The sequence below is a fragment of the Falco peregrinus genome, chromosome 8 (assembly GCF_023634155.1).
Source record: "Falco peregrinus isolate bFalPer1 chromosome 8, bFalPer1.pri, whole genome shotgun sequence".
NCBI lineage: Eukaryota > Metazoa > Chordata > Aves > Falconiformes > Falconidae > Falco > Falco peregrinus.
The window spans coordinates 53,533,866-53,555,038 of NC_073728.1; the positions used below are offsets into that span (position 1 = coordinate 53,533,866).

Consider the following 21,173-nt stretch of genomic DNA (forward strand, 5'->3'; position numbering starts at 1 on the left):
GTCTTAGTGCAATACTGTGTTATCTGTGATCAATGCTTCAAAGGCAGCGTAACAACTGTCTAGTGCGGGCTGTGGAGCTCTTCCTTCAAGCATGAATGGCCTCAACCCAGCCAGCTGCAGACATACTCCCTTCTCAACCGCTCCTGGCCCTTCTGAAAGCCTCTTATGAATATGGCTCCATTTGTGAAAACCTGGATGGTTGCCTGTGGTGAAGGTTTCTGGAAGGACCCTTTTCTAACCAGTTAACAGACTTTTCTGCCAGGGGCTCAGAGATTCAGGGAGCTGATGGCTGGCACTGGAGGAAAGGTGAAGTCAGGACCTGAACCTCCCTGGGAGAAGAAAATACCATGGCTTCTCCAAGACTGTCAGAAACGGTGTTAAAAACATGACAATTGCTTGTGGACAAGGGAGTAGCCATATATCCAGAAACCTGTTGGTGAGGGCAGCTGCCTGGGAGTGCAGGAATCGCTCAGCACACCGCTGCCAGTTGCCCTTTCCCTCTGCTAGTGAGGAGAGTGGTGCTCCAGTTCTCCCACAGCAGCCTGTGGCTGGAGGTGTGGGAATACATGTTTGCAATATGGGTTTCACTGAGGAAATGCTAAACTGGTATTTCAGAAGGAGTTACAGAGGTGCTGACGTTTCCTAAATGTAGTCAAACACAAGACATGCTGTGAGATGGAGAGGAGGGAGTGCCTTAAGATACCGTGCTTGAGTAGATCTCTCTGTAGTGATTTACAGCAGTGCAATAACTTGCTGTATGCAGCAGCAGCACTGAACTGCATTGGCTGGTCATGGCTCTTTCACCTGGGGTGAAAGCAATAACTACCTGGCAGCCAGAGAAAAGACCAGGACACAAAAGTGCTGAAGGACAGGCTCATTTCTTTTGCCTCATTTCAGTGGTTGAGAGCAGCTGTCCTTCATGTGTCACTGGCTTCGAGCAGTAGGGAATATTTGCAAAGTCACCTTGAGCTACTGCTGAGCTCCCAGAATTTGGCCATGCACTTTCTGTTACGCTGACAATTGATGTATGCAGCAGAGCAAGGGCTGCTTAGGATCCATTACAGCTTGGTGAGTCCATCTAAACCATGAAGGGAGACATTACACTAAATCCAAGATGGATTTTGCTGAGTTTATGGTTTTCAATCACTGCAATTACCACAAGTGACAATAGAGTTGTAGCCATGAATTCTAATTCATACAGAAGCATTCAGAACTTTAGCCTTTATTTCTTAAAAATGTGGATGTTGGCAACTCACATTTGCAGCAAAACATTTTTATCGTTTGGAGAAGAAACACCCAGGTTGTGAACCTGCATGTAGGATCTAAACCACAGCTAGGCACAGAGCAGCCCACAAAAGCAGAGTGAGCTAGCTGCCTGTCAGTGTCCATGAAATCCCTTGGTGGAGCTGACAGGTGCAATAAGGGCTACATCAGGAAAGCACGGCATGTGCTTGATCAGAAGAGAACATCTGAACACATGAAGATTTGACCAGTAAAGCATCTTCGTATGCTGCCGACTGCGGTATTTTGCATGGCTCTTTGAGCACTCTGCGGAAGTGTTAAAATGTGGCTTAGAGGCTAACTCATACACAGATAATTAATTCTTTGCTACAAAGATCACTCATGTTAAATGTGATAATCCAAATCTGTGGCATGGTTCTGAACAGCTTCCTACTGCAACCATCCACAAACAAGGCTCTCAACAATTAATTCCTGGTGATGGCATGAAATCAGCCAGCCTTGTTTATCTGTATCTACAGCCATTTCTTTTGTTATCCAATGACAAAATGACAACACAGTCACCACAACTAATAGTACGCAAGTATCATTAGTACCATGAGATGATATAGTCCAGCAGTTGGAGATTTTCTTATGTTCATGTTCATTCTTAGCACTTCTTTTCCAAATTTGCATATGCTACAGAATTGCTTTTAATTGCAGGTATGCAGGGGAGGTCAAGACATCTGGCAGGTCCCCATTTTTAGAAGGCATTTTTGACAATATTTAACTTTTTCTTTCCATCTCAGTTCTGGCTTCTTTTTTTTCATCTCTCCCTTACTTCTGGGCATACGTGGACCATACACTTTGTTACATGTGCCACTTGAAGTGCACCAATCGTTGGTTTTGTGCTGTAGGAATACACAAGATGGAAAAGTTTCACTTACTGTAATAATAAAGTAATATTTTATCGCTATGCTAATAACATATTTGACAAGTTTCTTCCAAGTATAGCTTTGCATTGCCTCAGAAAAGATACTTCCTCTTGCTCCCCTGTTTTGAGTAACCGTCTGGTTCTGTACAGAACACAGACATGAATATGTCTGTAGAAGAAGACTGAGCTCACAAGACAAATAAGTGGCCACGTACACTGATGGAAGAAGATACCTCTAGATTTCAGGCTGACATTATGTTAATGGGGAAGGGGCTGGCGCACAAGTCTTATGAGGAGCAGCTGAGGGAACTGGGGGTGTTCAGCCTGGAGAGGAGGGGGCTCAGGGGGGACCTTATCGCTCCCTACAGCTGCCTGAAGGGAGGCTGTAGGCAGGTAGGGGTTGGTCTCTTCTCCCCGGTAACAACTGATAGGATGAGAAGAAATGGCCTCAAGTTGCATCGGGGGAGGTTTAGATCGCATGCTAGGAAAAAATTCTTCACTGAAAAAGTTGTCAAGCACTGGAACAGGCTCCCAGGGAAGTGGATGAGTCACCATCCCTGGAGGTATTTAAAAGACACGTAGGTGTCGTGCTTAGGGGCATGGTTTAGTGGTGGACTTGGCAGTGCTGGGTTAACAGTTGGACTTGATGATCTTAAAGATCTTTGCCAACCTAAAAAATTTCTATGATTCTATAATTCTAAATGAAAGTAACTGTATTGTTAAGCTGTGCTGTGTAATTAATCCTCCTTTTAATTGCTTACCTGCACCACATGCCTGTTGTGCTCTCCAGCCATCATCAGCTACATGAACTACTGTAAAAAGAAAACGAGATTTTTTTCTGCTTTTTCAAATGTGTCTGGTAAAACAAATATGTTTGCTTTTAGGGCAAGACTACATTGTTCTCAACCCCCCCCACTGAACAGCTCTTCTCAAAAACATCCCTTCCCAAGTAAAATTTTACCATTAACATGTCTCTAAGAAATGCTTGTCAGAAGAGAGTAATTTTCCCCTCCAAAAATTAAAAAGGGGTGAAGAAGATAGGATTTTATTTTGAATTTATGAATTAAGAAAAACTTGTTTGCAAATAGAACTTCTGTTGCAGCAATTAAAAAATATAAAAAATCTTTCAAATAACTTACAAAAACCATTTCTTAGAAAAAGCATGTAGAAAGGATATACCGCTGTACCCAGCAGAAATCTATTTGAGCATCAGATTAGTACTATCATAAGAGAAATACTGTTTACAGATTTAATATCGCCTGCAGCATTTGGATTTGTCTGGGAAACCTTTCAGGCACTGAGTTTGCTCCAGCTCCTGCTCAGTTGGTGGGAAACCCTTGTACTGGGTTTGCACGGCAAGGCTTTGGTAGCGGGGGGCTACAGGGGTGGCTTCTGTGAGAGGCTGCCAGCAGCTTCCCCTGTGTCCCATGGAGCCAGTGCCCGCCGGCTCCAGGACGGACCCGCCGCTGGCCAAGGCCCAGCCCATCGGAGACGGTGGTAGCGCCTCTGGGAGAATGTGTTTAAGAAGAGATGAAAAAAACCCCAAATATCAGAGGAACTGCAGCCAAAGAGAAGAGTGAGAATATCTAAGAGAAACAACTCTGCAGACCCCAGGTCAGTGCAGAAGGAGGGGCAGGAGGTGCTGCAGGCACCAGAGCAGATCCCCCCGCAGCCCGTGGGAAGCCCACGGTGAGGCAGGCTGTGCCCCCAGCCCATGGAGCCCACGGGGAGCAGGTACCCACCTGCAGCCCGGGGAGGGTCCCACGCCAGCGCAGGTGGATCCCCGAAGGAGTCTCTGACCCCATGGGAAGGCTCCTGGCAGGACCAGTGGACCCATGGAGAGAGGAGCCCAGGCTGGAGCAGGCTCCTGGCAGGACTCGTGACCCCGCGGGGGCCCCAGGCTTGAGCAGCCTGTTCCTGAAGGACATCACCCTGTGGGAGGGACCCACACTGGAGAAGTTCATGAAGAGGTGCAGCCCATGGGAAGGATTCACCTTCGAGAAGTTCCTGGAGGTCTGGCTCCTGTGGGAGGGACCCCACGCTGGAGCAGGGGGAGAGTGAGGAGCCCTCCCTCTGAGCAGGAGGGAGCGGCAGAGACAACGTGTGATGAACTGACCGCAGCGCCCGTTCCCTGTCCCCCTGCACCGCTGGCGGGGAGGAGGGAGAGAAAATTGGGAGAAAAGTTGAGCCTGGGAAGAAGGGAGGGGTGGGGAAAGCTGGTTTTAAGATGTTAGTTTTATTTCTCGTTACCCTACTCTGGTGATTGGTAATAAATTACACTAATTTCCCCAAATCAAGTCTGTTGTGCCTGTGACGGTCATTGCTTAGTGATCTCCCTGCCCTTACCTCGACCCATGAGCCTTTTATTCTATTTTCTCTCCCCAGTCCAGCTGAGGAGGGGAGCGATGGAGTGACTGTGGTGGGCACCTGTGTTAGCCAGGGTCAACCCAGCACACCCTACATGGTCTTTCCTTGGAGCCAGCTCAGACTCAGATTACTGGATACTGAAGCAAACCCAATCTCTCCCTCAGGCTGAAGAGAAATGATTCCTCTGGTGAGTTCCCAGAGATTTTTGCCCACTGCAGATTTTGAGAGCTGTGCCCTGAGGCTGCACGCCTGCTTGTCTCACCTCTGGCAAGGAGAGGATATGCATGCAACAAAATTCTGTTCACATTTTTATGTGGGAGGTTTTCTCCGCAAGACTCACAGCCCCAGGCCAGAGTCCTGGGGAATAACTAGTATTTTTGAACACTTACAATTTGAAGAGGTACCAGTGTCTGAAGCCCCACTGTAAAGAAATAGTGTTGAATGTTAGTGACTCATAAAACACAAATACATCTTGCTAATAACAAGATAAGACATGTGAATAGATCTGACCCCCTCTTTTGAGATGAAGGACAGCCTTCTAGACTGTTGGGCCCTCCTTGAGACCAAAGCAGAGGAGCACAGGGCATACGGTCCTTAAATGAACAACTGTTAGAGAAATTTGCAGGGAACATTTTGTAAGTTAAGAAAAGGATTTACCTGTTCCGCTTAATTTGGTTGGTGAGTTCACCTAAGAAAGATGGAGAAGAATGTTTTACAAAGCTAGTAATGCATTCAAGGTTGGGATTTGGTACTGTGTCCCTGGATCTCATGGTCCGGGATAAACTAGGTGGGGATAGGGGTGGGCAAACGAAGGGGCCATTTCTCAAAAGCATGATTGCACACCCAAAGACTCGGGAGGTAGGTGGGAGCAGGAAACCACCTCAGCTAGGAGCTGTCCTTACGCTGGTTAGGAGCAGACCTCTTTCTTGTTATCCCCAGAAACAGTCTTTCCGCCCCTTTTGCCCTCCCCTTTCCAACACCCCAAGATCCCATCTGAATCCTTATCAGCCCCTCAAGGCCACGCACATGCCCCGTATAAAGGAGCCACCGTTCAGTGGCCATCAGCCCTGCTCACTGAACCCTGGGGCTTGGTGGTCTCTGCTTGGGTTCGGCAGCGTGTGGCCGGCAGGTCGGGGCAGGTCACTCACTGTGCACATCTTCCAGCAGTGAGCCCAGGTGACTCATGAAGTCCCACATCAGGCGTCGGCAGCAATCGATCCTGGCCTGATCCAGCTGCACCACCACCATGTCTGTCCCTTCAACGCAGAAATTCTGACTCCGAATCCTAGAGCGCAGGCAGTCATTTCACCAAGGAAAACCATTTAGCATTAGAAAGTTAACAAATCCTTTTTTAGGAAGGACTCTACGAAAGAGGAGGGTGCTTTGGCAACATGAATTATCATGTAAACAGCTCTCTGATAAGGTTAAGTGAGTTGAAATTGTTATGTAGTTATTTTTTTGGCAATGCCTTCTGCTTACCAAACCTGGATGGAACTTTCAAATGCTGGAAATGAGAAAGGGGAAGGAGTTTTGCTAATACCCTTGTGATTTGACCTGCTGCAGGCAGGTACTTACTGTTCTAGCACAACTGCCATCCTGATAGAAAGAAAATGCCAAACGTATTAAATGGTGTCCAGGCTTCTGGAAAATGACTTTGATCCCACAGTCTAGATTTTGACTTGTAGCACAGCTGTGAGTAATGGACTATGCTGCTGCCAGCACACCCCCTAGGTACACAGTGATTCAAAGTTATCCTTGCAATCCAAGTTCAAACCCAGCTTTAATTTGTACAAGTTAAAAAGATGACATCTTAAAATCTACCTAGATGTTTAAGCTAGCCCTTCATGCGGCTGGGGAGTTCAGTGCTGCAGCAAAACCTCTTGTGGATCTCTAATTTACTGTTGGTGTGATTTTGCACCATTGAATTGCAGCTGACACCCAGGTGTCAATTAGGATGTGATAAGTCAAATGTATCACTTGCAAGGGAAAAGATAATAAATCTGTCTAGCTATTAAGCTTGTCCACAAGCAGAAGCAAAACTCAGTGGGAAATGAGCCAGTTACCTTTGCAGCTGAAGGCTTTTCACTGGGACCTACATACAGGAGTGGCACAATACCCATCCCAGAGAGTGTTGCTGTAAACTGAACCCTATGGGCTTAATCTCTGATAAAAACGGTTTTCTGGTAACGAAACCCACTGGTTTTCATCAGAATCCAGCAACCGTGTAGCTGCCAAGGAAACTGAAACTTAAAGGGAACTCTGGGATGGCAGGCGGGTATCTCTGCATCTTCATTAATTGTGTGGAGGTGGTGCCCTCTGGCTCAGCGGGAATAGAGAGCAGCTTTGCAGCGTAGGGTTCTGGGACAGACAGGTTTGATCCCAGTTATCAACACCATATTTTTTCAAAGAATAAAACAAGTGTTTTCAGATGGAACATACCTGTCCTTGGCCAGTTTAAATTCCTACAAATAAGATTGCCAAAAGAAAAAGGAAAAAAATTGTTAATGTGGTTTCCAGAAAGGGCAGCTGGCTGACAAACAGCGATATTCATGAAGAAAAGCGGAGTACTGCTGCTTACTTTGAGAAAGAGGAAAACATCCGTTTGCTCTTTCATCTTCTGCAAAGACTGAAGATGCTGTGCAGCCTTATGTCTCCTCTGTTCCATTTTCTTCTTCACTTTGGTAATATATGCCAGCTGTTTTTTCTCATTGGATTGAATGTCACTCAGGATCTTCTTCTCTTTCTGAGTCATCTCTGTCTTCATCTCTTCAAACAGCATTTGCAGCTGAGAAGTCACTGTTTCTGTATTAGTCTAAATGAACAGATAAGCAAATGGTGCACTGGCTCAGGAACTCAGCACTTCAGCTTAGTGTCCCTGTTTATGAATTATTTATTAATTGTATCTATCCTTTGCACTGGCTTTAGAAGGAAGCAGACAATAAACATTTGCTTAGAATATCTGATTAAGCACAGGGTTATGAAAATTAATCCTGATATAGTAAAAAAATCAGATAAAATCCAGCTAGCAATGTGAGAACTCTATTGGTACACGCTGAGAATCCCACTTGTAGACTCAACTTGTTTTTCTTTCATTTAACAGATAGAGAACTTTAAAAATACATAATGATAGGTATGATCTGTGGTCTGCCAGTCCTGCAACCTCATCTGTGCAACCACAATATATGGCAGAGTCTCCCAGGTGGTTCCTCCTGTAGAGCTATGCTGGGGAGCTGTGAAAAAGCTTGGCTTCTGGCAGTTTCTCACACCGGTGTTCTCCCTGCTTTGGACTGTATCTCTTTCTATTCATCTGCTTCTAACAGTGTATTTGCCATCACTTCTGGGAAATTGTGGAGGAAAGATGCTCTGAGTGATGATCTGAGTACCAACCTTGAGCTGATTCTTGGTTTCCTGAAGCTCTTCTAGGGCAGTAGCTAAAGCGCTTTTACATTCCTGCAGCCATGTCACAATGTCCATGAGTTCACCCTAGAAGAAGGAAAGGCAGCACTGTACTTTGCAGCAGGGAAGCAGCACAGGAAGCTTTAAACCAGACCGGCAGTTTGCAGAGCTGATAAAATGGCACAGGTACCTTCTACCTCCCTGCTTTCACCAGCAAGTCCTATAATAAACGCCTCCTCATAAAGACAGGGCATAACGGAAAACTGACATGACCTTGAAAACTTTCAAGTCAGTGTTTAATTTTTATAGATGTGTAACTTTGTATAGGTAGGTTAGTAAACAACTTTCCCTTTGAATAAGTAGATTTCACTTTAAATAATTACATCTCAATTTATCCGTTAAGGCTCTGTTCCTGCCAGAATCTTCACATGTACCTAACGTGACCCAAATCCTTAGTTTTCACATCTGTCACCAGCTGTGGGATCTGAGGATAAGGTAATAAGCAACCATCTTTTCTGAAGATCAGCAAAACAGCGGTACTTACTCACCCAGCTGTTTCTTTTAACGGATACCACTATCATTGAGTGCTGTTATATATACTGCACAATGACACATTTCAGAAGGGACATTAAACTTTGTTCTTTGGGGATCAGACAGTCTCTGGTTCTGGTTGCTTCTGGCTGCCTCCAGCAGTTTTCACACCTTGAGCACCCAAGAATGGCCACAGCAAACACAGCTGCTAGACTCCCGTTTCTTTAGTAAAAATGATACCAGAAAACTTAGGTTTTCCATGAGATAGTTGTCACAGCTGGAAAGTTTTACTCTTGGAAAAATTAAAAGACAAATAATCAAATTCAGCTGAGGTTCCTTGCACCAAAACCCTTTTATAATTCCTTCTAAAAAGCTGCATTCCTGATTCCTCTGGCTATCTTGGGGAGTTTAAAAAAAAACAAGCAAAGAAGAGGAATATGCAGCTGAGACCCATGGAGATGGCTTCCCCATAGACAGGGCACTACTGCTCCCTTACCAGCTCCAGGGATGAAGGGAACGGTTACTATCCTAGACACCCCACTTCTGTTTGGCAGCCCTGAATTTTTTATAGGTAACATGGGGGAGAAAGTTAGTTTGCAATACGTGTAACTGCAAAGGATGCTTCCTGCTAATTCCTGAGGAGGTTGTGACCTGTCCTGAGGTCGGGAGCAAGCCAGGCATTTCCTGCCCATGCACTGGGTTCCTGCAGGGTGTTTTGTTTGGGCTTTAAACTGAGCCCAGAAATTTCAAATGCAAGCAGTGAGCAAGCATTTTATGGAATGGAATGGAAAATACATTTTAACTCCTCAGTCTCAGCTGATTCTGGAGCTTTTCAAGGACAGCAGCTGGACTCAAAGCCAAGGACATGAGGGCCCATATCTCTGTGCCCTCTGGGACGCTAGCTCAGCAAAATTTGTGGCAGAGGGAGTAGGGAGCCAGAGGCAAGAGTGGGAAAACCTGTTTCCCAACCCAAAGTTCAGCAGTGGTGGGGTCCCCGAGGCTCTGTGGAGAAAGAAATTTCTTAACCCCTGCAAGAATACTTCTCAGTCGCAGCCAGGAACGCCCTGGTGCGTGGCAGTTTGCAGTTGCGTGGGGCTGTGCACGACCAGTATGCACTGCAGCAGCGGGGGCGGCGGAGCCGTGCGCCTGCCACTCGCCCACTTACCCACATGCACGCCCACATCAGCACACACTGCAGGATTTACCCACCCTTGTCCCAGGCAGCCCCAAACACCATTTTCTGCCTTTCTTCCTCTGCTTAGCCTGCCAGGCTGCTTTGACACCGCAAAGGAGGAAATGAAAAGCAAATTCCAGCACAATGCACTAGTCCCTGCCGGGGTGGGCATGAAATCCCCGGAGCTGCTGCCTGCCTGTCCTTGCCTGCCCCCATCCCCACTCCCCGGTGAAATCCTTGCAGCCCCTCCTGCAGCTTGCCCCATTCCTCCAGGTCAGGAGTTTGCAGCAACCCTTGCAGGGGCCATGGGGAGAGGAGAGCCCCTTACCAGCTGTCTGTCATGTGTCTCCTTCAGGCTGAGGATGTTGTGGCCCTTGTGGCATCCCGCGATAGAGCAGAGCATGCAGATGTACTGCCTGTCATCCTGGCAGTAGCACTCCAGCAGCCTGCCATGCTCCAGGCACTTCCTCTCCTCCACCAGACCGCCTGCGCCCACCTCCACCAGGACATGGTCCTGCTGGGAAGCCTTGGCGTTGTGTTTGTTCAGATGGGCCTGGCACAAGGACGCATCGCAGTTCAGGCAGGTTTTCACGGCTGGCTGGGACCAGTCCAGGCAGAAGTCACAGGGAACCACCTCTTTCTCCTCTGCAGAGCCCTCGTCCTGTTGTTCTTTGGAAGTTGTGGCCAGAAATGCCTCCACAATGCTGCACAGCTGGAAATTCTTCTGCAGATCCAGGATGGGCCCCAGCTGGAGCTGACATACAGGGCAGGAGTAAGTGGCCTTCGATTGCTGCTGGGCACTGAGCGCCTTCTGGATGCACTGCTTGCAGAAGCTGTGCCCACAGCTCAGCAGCACTGGGTCCCTGTACAGAGACAGGCAGATGGGACAGCTGAGTTCATCCTCCAGGCTCGCACCCCTTCCATATCCTTCCTTGGCTTTTGCCATGGCTGCAGAAATGGTGTGTTGGCTGGCCTGTGAGAAACGAAACTAAAAGAGATGACTTTGGCGTTGTGCCATGGTTGGAGACCCAGCACAGAGGCTGCATGCAAGTCCTCGTGACAGGGCAGCAGAGATAACGCTCCCGTCCCAGGCTCCACCCACACGCAGCTCCTCTAAACTGTGGCAGCCGCTTTGAGATGGTTGCCCTCAGTCTCATGCAGCATCGCTCCAAGGATGAGCCACCACCACCAGACTGGTGGGAGCAGTGAGTGCTGGGGAGGGCAGGAGATGGACAATTCTTCTGCAGCCCTCTGCCCTCCCAGAAAGCTTCTCCATCCCATGCCAGGGACAGCAAACGAAAGGTAAGCCCTGGATGAGAAGAGCACGAGCCCAGCAGGGGTAAACCAGGAACTCCCTCTGCTTTGTCTGGTTCTTTTCCACAGCAGTTACAGGTTACCTGTAGGTAAAATAGGGAGAACCCAGGGGAAAGTTTTACCGGGACTTGTTGAGGCTGGTCTGCTACCTGCAGCCAGGTGACAGGGAAACAGGGGCTGGAAAGGCTCTCAGGAATGTGCTTTAGGGCAGGAACATCCCTGCACCATCTCAGGAGCCTTGCTTACCCCACTTGGCACCTGCACCACCCCAGACCGGGCAGAGCAGCAGCCACTGCAGGCGCATTTGGGAGACCCAGCTCTGCCCACATGGTCTTCTGTATCATTTTGGTGCATAAGATGCAAAAGACAAAACACAGCCACTTTCTTCCAAGACTGAACGAGGATTTATTTTAGGATCTGCAAAACTGTAACATTCATTAAGGCCCTTCACTGTTCCTGCTGGGGTGAAGAGCTCCTGCCTGGACCTCTTCAGGCAAATACCCTGGCTCTGTCAGAAGGCAGCAGGCAGGAATATCATCTCTTCCTCCCCAAGGTGTTTGGACAATCGTAATGAACTGGGCCAGGCCCCATATGGCAGAGGCTAAAAGCACATGAGTTTTCCTCGTTACTCCCGTTGCTGTGAGATTTTTGCATACATGAGGAGAAAATCGAAATGGCAGCAAGAAGCCGGTAAGCGATGTATCAGAGAGCTCGCAGGGGGTGACGGCAGCAAGGCAGAGCAGTTGTCTTACTGCCTAGTCTCTGCTTGCCTCCCAGGCCCTCTTTGCTTCTGCAACAGATGGCTCAGGTTCTGCAGGATGGGTGGAGGAAGGCAGGGGTAAAAGCTGATGCATTACAGCAAACATGAGCATTGCTGCTGCTCAGTTCTGCAGCAGTTAATGTTGTGCTGTCAACATTTTTATACACCAACTTGCCATTGTGTTTTGCAAACTACACTACTTTAATAACATGCAGCCAACACAGCATTTGATCCAATGCAACAAAGTGCATCTCAGCAGCATTTTCATAGTGATTCACAGGACTAATAAGACAGGAGCTCTGGCAGTAAGTGGCGGTGTGCTGCGCTATACCCCACAGAGGCCTTGCCGTCACACAGACGAGCGGTCACAGCAGCCCAAACCCTGATTGCTGATATGCCAGCTTAGCACAGCCTCCATGCAGCAGCACTCCCAATACCTAGGCCTGGAAATACAAAACACCACCTTGTCCCCCCATCACTACAGGAGCCTCAAAGAGCCGTTTGACACAAAAAAGGTAGCATAGGCGGGGTAGTTTGAAGGGATGCTTACTGCCTGTATAAGCTTGAGTCTCTCAGCAGGACCTCCACCCTTGACAGACATGTTATAAAATGACAGTGTATTTCTTCTACAGTCTAGCTCTACCCTGATCACTTTGAAGCCTGCAGAAAAGTTCTCAGTTGTGATCATGGTTTCACCTAGGAACACACTAAGGTAATCACAACACATGCACAGGTAGCACTCAATCTTGTTGTGAATGATTCCGAGCTTCCAGCATCTCGCATTGCTGGTGTCCACCTCCCAGAAGTGACAGCCCTCTGAGAAGCTCTGGTGACTCTGCACGTATGGTAAAGAATATGGGTTATGTGGTATACTATATGTGTAACAACCAAATGAGGAGTCAAAGATTGTTTGGTCAGGGTGAGCAGCTGAACAAGTCAGATGTTGATGAACTGCAGAAAGAAAAAAAACACATTACAATTGTTAATTAATAATTGTGCAGATTTGCACACATCCCTTTTGCTGTTGCTGAAAGCTGGATTTCCCAATCCAACTCATCAAAGTCAATCTAAGTCATCTTATCCAAGTCATTAAAAGCATATGTTAACCGAAACACCCTCAACACCTCTCTAAGCTGCTCCTATGTAATTCTAAAGGGGATTGCTAACACATTTCAAGAAATGCTGCTCTTTCACAATTTTGAAGTGTCTTTTTCCTTTTTTGTTTCCAACGACAGCAACTCTTCAATTTTAGTTTTCTATCATTGTCCTCTGCAGAGCTTCATTAGGCATTTTTAAAAACTCTTAGAAAATTCTACGTACAAGAAATGTGTGAACAGTAGCACAGCCATTTTATAAATGTTTATTTGCTTAGGAACATTCAAAGCTTCAAAAGTGAACAAGTCAAGAACTTACAGTAAAGATTAAGGGGAGGCCAACATGGGGGACACTGTTGTGTGTTTGCTACAGGCCACCTGATCAGGCCGACGGGGCCTCCTACAGACAACAGGGGGTAGCCTCACCATCACAGACCCTGGTTCTCATGGGGGACTTCAACCTCCCTGATACCCACTGGAAAGACAACACAGCCAGGCACAGGCAGTCCAGAAGGTTCCTGCAGAGTATTGATGATAACTTTTTGATGCAGGTGGTGGAGGAGCCTACAAGGTGAGGTATGCTCCTAGACCTTGTGCTCACAAACCGAGAAGGCTGGCTGGGGATGGGAAGGTTGAGGGCAGCCTTGGCTGCAGTGACCATGAGACGGTGGAGTTCAGGATCCTGCGTGGAGGAAGCAGGGCAGTAGGCAGGACTGCAGCCCTGGACTTCAGGAGAGCTAACTGCGGCCTCTTCAAGGACCTACTTGGAGGAATCCCGTGGGTTAGGGCCCTAGAAGGTAGGGGGGTCCAAGAGAGCTGGCTAATGTTCAAACATCACCTCCTCCAAGCTCAAGATAGGTGCATCCCCGTGAGTAGGAAATCAAGCAAAGAAGGCAAGGGGCCTGCATGGATGAGGAAGGAGCTTATGGCAAATCTCAAACAGAAGAAGGAAGTTTACAGGATGTGGAAAGAGGGAAAGGACACTTGGGAGGAATATAGGCATGTGATCAGAACATGCAGGGAGGCAACCAGGAAGGCTAAGGTCCATTTGGAACTAAATTTGGTGAGGGAGGTCAAGGACAAGAAGGGCTTCTTCAAGTACGTCAGCAGGAAAAGGATGACTAGGGAAAACACGGGCCTGCTGCTGAATGAGGTGGGTGCTCTGGTGATGAAGGACACAGAGAAGGTGGAGTTACTGAACGCCTTCTCTGCTTCAGTCTTCACCACCAAGGCCAGCCCTCTGGTTTCCTAGACCCTGGAGGCAAGAGAGGAAGTCTGGAGAAAGGCTGACTTCCCCTGGTCGAGGAGGGTCACATTAGAGATCACTTAAGCAAGCCTGACACTCACAAATCCATGGGCCCCAATGGGATGCACCCCCGAACACTGAGGGAGCTGGCAGATGTCATTGCCAAGCCACTTTCTATCATCTTTGAAAGGCCATGGAGAACAGGAGAGGTGCCTGAGGACTGGAGGAAAGCCAGTGTCACTCCAGTCTTCAAAAAGGGCAAGGACAGGAGGAGGACCCGGAAACCACAGGCTGGTCAGCCTCACCTCCGTCCCTGCAAAGGTGATGGAACAGCTCATCCTGGAGGTCGTCTTGAAGCATGTGGAGGAAAAGAAGGTCATCAGGAATGTCAACATGGATTCACCAGGGGGAAATCATGCCTGACCAACCTGACAGCCTTCAGTGATGGAATGAGTGGCCGGGTAGGTGAGGGGAGAGTGGTGGATGTTGTCTACCCTGACCTCAGCAAGGCTTTTGGCACTGTCTCCCGTAACAGCCTCATACATAAAATCAGGACATGTGGGCGAGATGAGGGGACAGTGAGGTGGGCTGAGGACTGGCCGAATGGCAGAGCTCAGAGAGCTGTGACCAGTGGCGCGCAGCCTGGCTGGAGGCCTGTAGCTCGCGGTGTTCCCCAGGGGTCCGTGCTGGGTCCCGTCCTCCAACTTATTCATCAGCGACCTGGATGGAGGGACGGAGTGTCCCCTCAGCACGTTTGTGGCTGATACAGACTGGGAGGAGCGGCTGATACCCCAGGAGGCTGCGCTGCCATTCAGCAAGACCTGGGCAGGCTGGGGAGCTGGGTGGAGAGGAACCTAATGAAGCTCAATAAGGGCAGGTGTAGGGTCCTGCACCCAGGGAGGAACAGCCCCAGGCACCAGCACAGGCTGGGGGTGGCCTGGGAGGTCTGGTGGGCAGCCAGTTGCCCGTGAGCCAGCCATGTGCCCGGGTGGCCAAGGTCAGTGGTGTCCCGGGGTTATTAGGAGCAGCGAGGCCGGCAGGGGCAGGGAGGTGATCCTCCCCCTCTGCTCTGCCCTGGTGAGGCCACGTCTGGAGTGCTGTGTCCAGTGCTGGGCTCCCCAGTTCCAGAGACAGGGAACTGCTGGAGAGGGGCCAGCAGAGGCTACAAGATGATCAGGGGACTGGAGCATCTCCCTTGTGGGGAAAGGCTGGGAGAGCTGGGCCTGTGTAGCCTGGAGAAGAGCAGACTGAGAGGGGATCTTACCAAGGGCTACAGATATCTTCAGGGCGAGTGCCAGGAGGACGGGGCCAGGCTCTTTTCAGTGGTGCCCAGTGACAGGACCAGGGGCAATGGGCACACAGTGCAACACAAGAAGTTCCATCTGAATCTGAGGGAAGAACTTCTTTACCTTGAGGGTGACAGAGCACAGGAACAGGCTGCCCAGGGAGGCTGTGGGGTCTCCTTCTCCAGAGACATCCAAAACCCACCTGGATGAGACTGTGCAGCCTGCCCTAGGTGACCCTGCTTGAGCAGGGGGTTGGACTAGATGATCTCCAGAGGTCCCTTCCAACCCCAACCAGTCTGTGATACTGTGAAGTTATTTTCTAGAACTCTCAAAACTTCTTACCATGGCCAGTAACAAAAAGTGAGTTCTACACTCAGGAATTTGAAGAATGTTGTTATTCAGACCTTCTCTTGCATGTAATGCATTTCAAAATTGTGACATTTTTCTGGAAGTTACTCCTTCAGGAAACTGAAACAGCGGCAGTGACTTGGGCAACTAACCAAAACCGCTCAGGTGGCATAGATAATTAGGAAACCTGGATCTGAGGTTTTCTAGCCAGAATAGGTCTGGGCTGTGCTTACAGGGATGGCAGAGACAGAGCTGAGGAGCGGCTGTGAGCAGTGTGCCTCTTGGTGCGCCCAAGGCTGTATGGGCGGCAGCCAGTTAGGTGTGCGCACTGTCACGTGTGCCCTGGGTAGAGCCTTCCCACCCCAGCTGTCTCTCGGTCTTGACCCTAGGCTCACTGTCAGCATGGGAGCTATAACAAAGGAACCCTAATATTTTTGATTCAATTGGACAAGCATCCCACTGTGCACAGCACTGGGACAGCAGGTTGATCTTACAAAAAAGTAAATTTTTTACACTGTGAGACAAACTCCACCTGCTGCTGCTGCTGCTTTGAAGAGTTCTCGGCTTTCCATGTGCTTTGAATCAAAGTCATGCTACAGACAGAAGAGGCATTGCTAGTCTTAATCCTCTCAGAGAACTCTAGGACATCCACAGCTCTTTACCCAGAGCCCACTTTAACAGCGTGTATTCAGAGCACATCCAAAAGCCCTGAGGCCCTTTTATGTACACATATGTGAAAATACAGTCATATCATAGAGCATCATAGAATGGGTTGGAAGGACCTTAAAGATTGTCTAGTAAGTGTGATTAATCAGTTCTTCTAGAGGTACTTGTACTCAGTGTCTTATTACAGTTCTTTTTAAAATATGTTTTCCATCTTGCTTGTTGTGTAGCAAAATGATCACTTACCAGGTAGTGCTTTAAATAAGGACTGCATGTCTGAGAGAAATTGCTGGAAAAACCTCAGAGTAGTGTTTGTTGTTAATTCATTCAAAATAATGGGTGGCTGTGGTAGTTGTACACCAACTGTGTTAGGAACTGGCTTGTGTTTCCTAAAACATACAGAAAGACATCAGAAGAGCAGCAAGTTGTCAGAAAACCATCAAAAAACCCATCCCTGAGCCAACAACTGCCTCTCCTGCTCCACATGCAGCCTCGATGGGAGATACAGAAAGCAGCTTCTATCCTCCCCTCCCTCTGCAGCTTTACCAGGGACTCCCCCTCTGAGCAGGTTTCTCCCAGAACCCCAAATCCCTTCAACACTGTTAGGATGAAATTCACTTCATGGACAGTACCTGTCCCCAGGGAACCTTGTCTCAGCCACCTCAGCCCCAGCTTTGCCAGGACATGCCCTAGCATCATGTTTGCGGTTACAGTCCTCAAGTCCCCACAGCAGGAGCTAATGAGGTGTCAGGGACAGCTGCTGGGATGCTGGGACAGCAAACCAGAGGTGCTGCATTATGACAGCCAAGGGGCAACTGCTGCACCTGAAAGGCAGGGCTGAGGAAAGACCAGGCTGGGGCCGCCTGTGTGCATGCAGCGGTGGGCTGTGGTGGAGGAACAGCGCTGGGCAGGCGCTAGTGGAACAGCTCAGGAGAAAAGCCATGAACTTTGTAGACTCTCCTTCATGCACGTTTCGGCTTCTGCCACATTTGCTTCTTATAAGCAGAAGGCAATGTAAACTGGAGGATGACTCAGGATACCTAAGCTCATCCATCCTTTGCATGCCCACTCAGGGACCTAAATATTCAGGAACTGCCCTCAGAATGGGTCTTGAGAACAGGTGTGGAGAGTACGGCAAAAGAAGCCATGCTGCATATGAAGAGTCACACGTGACCTCTGTTAATATTCTGGGGCTTCTCCAGGTCTCTGCCAAAGCCAGGCTCAAGAGTGTGCAGTCAGCATGCCCAGGGGGCAGCCAGGGCAAGCCCAGGGAGCTGTGGGGCTGGGGCATGCAGGCTGGGCTAGCAGACTCGCACTAGTAGACTACCAGGCACCTGAAACAAAGTGTAATGCAATAGTGCACCACCTCAGGAAGAGCTTACCTTGCTCGAATCGCTGCAAAAGTCTGTAAAAGACATTTTGAAAGTAGAATTAGCATAGACCAGGCAAAGGCCAGCCCAAAAGCTGAGTATCTCTGGGAAGGGAGATGCTGTTAGGTACCTTGGTGTAAAGAAGTAGGTCTTTCTGATCTCTCAGAGCCTCCATCTCCTGTACATCACGGCTGACAGCATCCTTCTCCTTTTTCTGTTTTTCTATCTCCGTCTGAATCTCAGCAAGGTGTTGCTCCTCATTGTGACTGAGAGTTTTCAAGACCTGCTCTTCTTTGGTCTCTAGCTGCATACACATCTCGTCAAAGAGGCTCTTCAGCTGATCCCTCTGCAGACTCCCCTTAGCCTATGAAGAAAACACTTTCAAAGCTGTTAGGGACTGAATTCTACATTTTCCACACTAACTCTCTCTCTCAGAAAAGAGCCTGGTCTTTTCCGGGCTGAGAGAAGTAACCACTAACTTAGTGCCGCTCCATATGACAACAAATCAAGATGTCCCACTGACAGCAGAAAGCATCTGGCAACTGACCAGAAAAAGATTAAAAAGTAGTGCTTCTTGCATGATGCTTGCTGAAGACATTCCACTATGCATATATTTCCTTATTCTGCACTGGTGTTTTTCTGGGATACATTGCCTTTGGTCCTTTTAAGGGTGGGTGAGGAAACAGTTTCTTTGCTTACTACCTCCACCCAGCTTCCTTCACGGTGTGAAAGTAGCTATACTGCCAGACAGGACACTGCCAACAGGTAAAGTTAGGTCTTCATACTAGAATATGTATATATATGTATATATATACATTTCCTTTTCCCAGCACCAGGACTTCTGCTCCCATCACTTTTCCCTGTGGAGGAAGGCAAGTGCCAATTCTGCCTAAGCAGAATGAGCTAGGGTTTGGAGACCTGTGTTAAATTCCCTGCTCTTTCAGAGCTTTTAGATAGGTGACTGCATGCTAGGAGCAAAACCCAAACACTTTGGGGCAATCATTTAACCTAATTCCTACCAACTTTTCAGAACCACAAGCTAACCTAAAGGGATTTCTTGTTGTAAAAAGGAATAAAATCACTGTAACATGGTCTGGGTTTTTTCCATAATATTTTCCAAAATTACTATCTATAAATTTATTTATCCTAAATATTTTCCGAAATGTTTTAGACCCTGCCAATTGAATAAGGTTGGGAAAAGGAAAGCCAACCGCCACCCACTAATCAGGAGGCACAGACTTAACAGCAACTTTCAAGCTCAAAAGTCCTTTGGAAACTAAGAATATACTTCCCAGACTGATAAGAAAGTTATTCATCATCCTCCCTCAGAGAAGAAACCTAGAAAACATCTGAGAAACCACACAAGAATGAAAAAAGGCTTTGGAATCAACAATCTGGGGAAGGGCAAAACAAAACTTTATCTCATCAGCTACCAGCAAGCAACCATCCCCAAAGCAGTACGGGACCTTGGAACAAACCTTTACTTGCTCCTGTTGTTCCAGCAGGCTTGCTATGCTTCGATCCAGTGCGGCTTCGTGTGTTTTCATTGTTTCCAGAGTTTTAGGAAAAATATTCTATAAAAATAACCAGAGAGATATCGGGATAGGACTGACATATGGGCACCAGATCAGCAATTTTATGGAAATGGGTTAAGCCAGACTTGCAAAAAGTTTGTTCACCGCATGCTCTCAGGATAAATCACTACATAAAGTTTAACTGGAAGATTTTATCCCTGAACAAATAACAACAATTCTGAGCACAAGAAAGAAATCTGAGACTGAAAACTCATGTTCATGTGCAACGGCCATGCATAAAGCTACTTTCAGTGCTGACGGCTTCCTTTCTGTTGCTCTGTCATTCATTTTCTTCCCGTAAACGCAGCTCAGGCTGATCTTCCAGCTTGGAAGTACACCAAGAACTAAAAGCATAGCCACAAGCACTCAGTCCCACCAGTCTGGCTCCTCAGGATGGGAAGAAAGTGTTTATAACATCTCGTTTTATACCCCGAGGGGTGAGCCCAGAGGGAATCTGGGGCAAAACTAGGCATAGAAGCTCAGTGACCCAAGATGGAGATTTAGCCCTACCCCGAGCCTGTAGATCCGAGGCTCGGGAGATGTTTTATCCCCGTGCTGCAGGCAGCTGGGCCACAGCCCCCCGTGGTTCTCCTAAACGCAACCCACGCCTGGGCCACTCTCCTGGCAGCCTCTTACCTGCGCTTGGCCAAAAGCCTTCTCCAAAGTGATGATCTTATGGCTCTTGTGGGAGCCGATGACACAGCACAGCACGCAGATGCAGACCGAGTCCGTCTGGCAGTAGCACTCCAGCGGTTTGCCGTGCTGGGGGCATCTCCTCTCGGCCAAGGACTGAGCATCACAGGGCTCCACCAGGATGTGGTCCTTCGTGGGGCTCTTCGTGTTGTGCTTGCTCAGGTGGGCTTGGCACAGGGAGGCCTCGCAGGTCAGGCAGGTCTTCACGCCTGGCTGTGGCTCCCAGAGGCAGAAATCACACAGGGTCACCTCCGGCTGGCCCGAGCTGTCCCCCTCCTCTTCGCGTGGCGCATCGCACCCTTCCTCCCCCGTGCGAGGGGCCGCGTTCAGGAGCCGCTCCACGATGCTGCAGAGCTGCACGTTGGGCTGGGGGTCCGCGGGGGGGTCCACGCAGGCCTGGCAGAGCGGGCAGCTGAAGGGGCCCTGCCGGCCCCTGCGCGCCTCCTGGATGCACCCCTTGCAGAAGCTGTGCCCGCAGCTCAGGGACACGGGGCTGCGGAAGATGCCCAGGCAGATGGGGCAGGTCAGCTCCTCCTTCAGCCCGGCCACAGCACCCAGCCCAGCCATGGCGCCCGGGCCGCGCAGCCGGGTCCTGCTTTGGGCGCGCACCGAGGGGAAAAGAAACCGAAAGCGGCAGTGCCGGCCCCCCCGCCCCGCCTCCCCCGCCGGCAGCCCCGGTCCCGGGCAGGGCCGCCCCGCGTAGCGCTGCCTCCTGCCAGCCCCGCCGCCGGCACCGCCCGGCCCTGCCGCGGGGGGGGGGGCGAAGCGAGCGGGAGGGATAACGCCGGTTCCCGGCTACCTGCCGCCGGGGGTCCCGCGGTCCAGCGCCCCGGCAGCCCCCTCCTTCCCGCCGGGGGGTCCCGCGGGCTGGTACCCCCCCGGCAGCCCCCTCCGTCCCGCCGGCGGGTTGCTACGCCCGAAGCTGCGGTTTCTTCTAGAAACAGGAGGGAGTTCAAGACCCCTCCGTCGCAGGAGCAGGGGGGAGAGCAGGATGGAGGCAACTTATTTTTGCCAGTTTAAAACCGACTCGCTCTGTTCTCTGCCCCGTTGTTCCAGGAAGCTCCCGAGGGGGTGCTGGCAGCCGGCACGCTGGCGGTGACTGTCCCAGCCCAGCGCGACCCCCGCGGCACAGCCCCACAGCCGGCGGTCGCTCAGAGACTGGGGTTACTGGGCTGCTCGAGCTGCTCCTGGGCTCCCCAGGACCT

The 21,173-nt window shown here is 49.5% G+C and overlaps 2 protein-coding genes across 5 annotated transcripts; both read right to left on the minus strand.

Annotated features, from left to right (window-relative positions):
- Nucleotides 1–1,878: 1,878 nt before the first annotated feature.
- Nucleotides 1,879–10,610, minus strand: LOC101924715 (E3 ubiquitin/ISG15 ligase TRIM25-like). Of its 4 annotated transcripts, none has more exons than XM_055811486.1 (10): nucleotides 9,949–10,610; nucleotides 7,907–8,002; nucleotides 7,098–7,331; nucleotides 6,959–6,981; nucleotides 5,677–5,804; nucleotides 5,177–5,207; nucleotides 4,909–4,940; nucleotides 4,147–4,299; nucleotides 2,914–2,964; nucleotides 1,879–2,129 (listed from the first exon to the last, which is right to left on the minus strand). In XM_055811486.1, the coding sequence occupies exons 1-10, from the start codon at nucleotides 10,564–10,566 to the stop codon at nucleotides 2,089–2,091; spliced, it is 1,407 nt and encodes a 468-aa protein (XP_055667461.1). In that variant the 5' UTR covers nucleotides 10,567–10,610; the 3' UTR covers nucleotides 1,879–2,088. The 4 variants fall into 4 exon arrangements, with proteins under 4 accessions (XP_055667461.1, XP_055667459.1, XP_055667460.1 ...); XM_055811484.1 differs by having other exon boundaries at nucleotides 4,147–4,341; XM_055811485.1 differs by having other exon boundaries at nucleotides 5,668–5,804.
- Nucleotides 10,611–11,315: 705 nt separating this feature from the next.
- Nucleotides 11,316–20,601, minus strand: LOC106112107 (E3 ubiquitin/ISG15 ligase TRIM25-like). The gene is made up of 6 exons (XM_055811482.1): nucleotides 19,912–20,601; nucleotides 19,180–19,275; nucleotides 17,832–18,065; nucleotides 17,714–17,736; nucleotides 16,578–16,720; nucleotides 11,316–12,645 (listed from the first exon to the last, which is right to left on the minus strand). The coding sequence occupies exons 1-6, from the start codon at nucleotides 20,533–20,535 to the stop codon at nucleotides 12,173–12,175; spliced, it is 1,593 nt and encodes a 530-aa protein (XP_055667457.1). The 5' UTR covers nucleotides 20,536–20,601; the 3' UTR covers nucleotides 11,316–12,172.
- Between the last annotated feature and the right edge of the window lie 572 nt (nucleotides 20,602–21,173).

Bases quoted from the DNA above. Each gene is read 5' to 3' on its own strand.
- LOC101924715 (XM_055811483.1), bottom strand. From the start codon at position 10,566: ATGGCAAAAGCCAAGGAAGGATATGGAAGGGGTGCGAGCCTGGAGGAT. The intron at 8,003-9,948 runs GTAAGGGGCTCT...TCCTTCTTCTAG, and splicing joins AGACACATGACAGACAGCTG to GGTGAACTCATGGACATTGT. The intron at 7,332-7,906 runs GTTGGTACTCAG...CTGTTCATTTAG, and splicing joins AAACCAAGAATCAGCTCAAG to ACTAATACAGAAACAGTGAC.
- LOC106112107 (XM_055811482.1), bottom strand. From the start codon at position 20,535: ATGGCTGGGCTGGGTGCTGTGGCCGGGCTGAAGGAGGAGCTGACCTGC. The intron at 19,276-19,911 runs GTAAGAGGCTGC...TTATTTTTATAG, and splicing joins AGGCTTTTGGCCAAGCGCAG to AATATTTTTCCTAAAACTCT. The intron at 17,737-17,831 runs GTACCTAACAGC...TGTCTTTTACAG, and splicing joins ACCTACTTCTTTACACCAAG to ACTTTTGCAGCGATTCGAGC.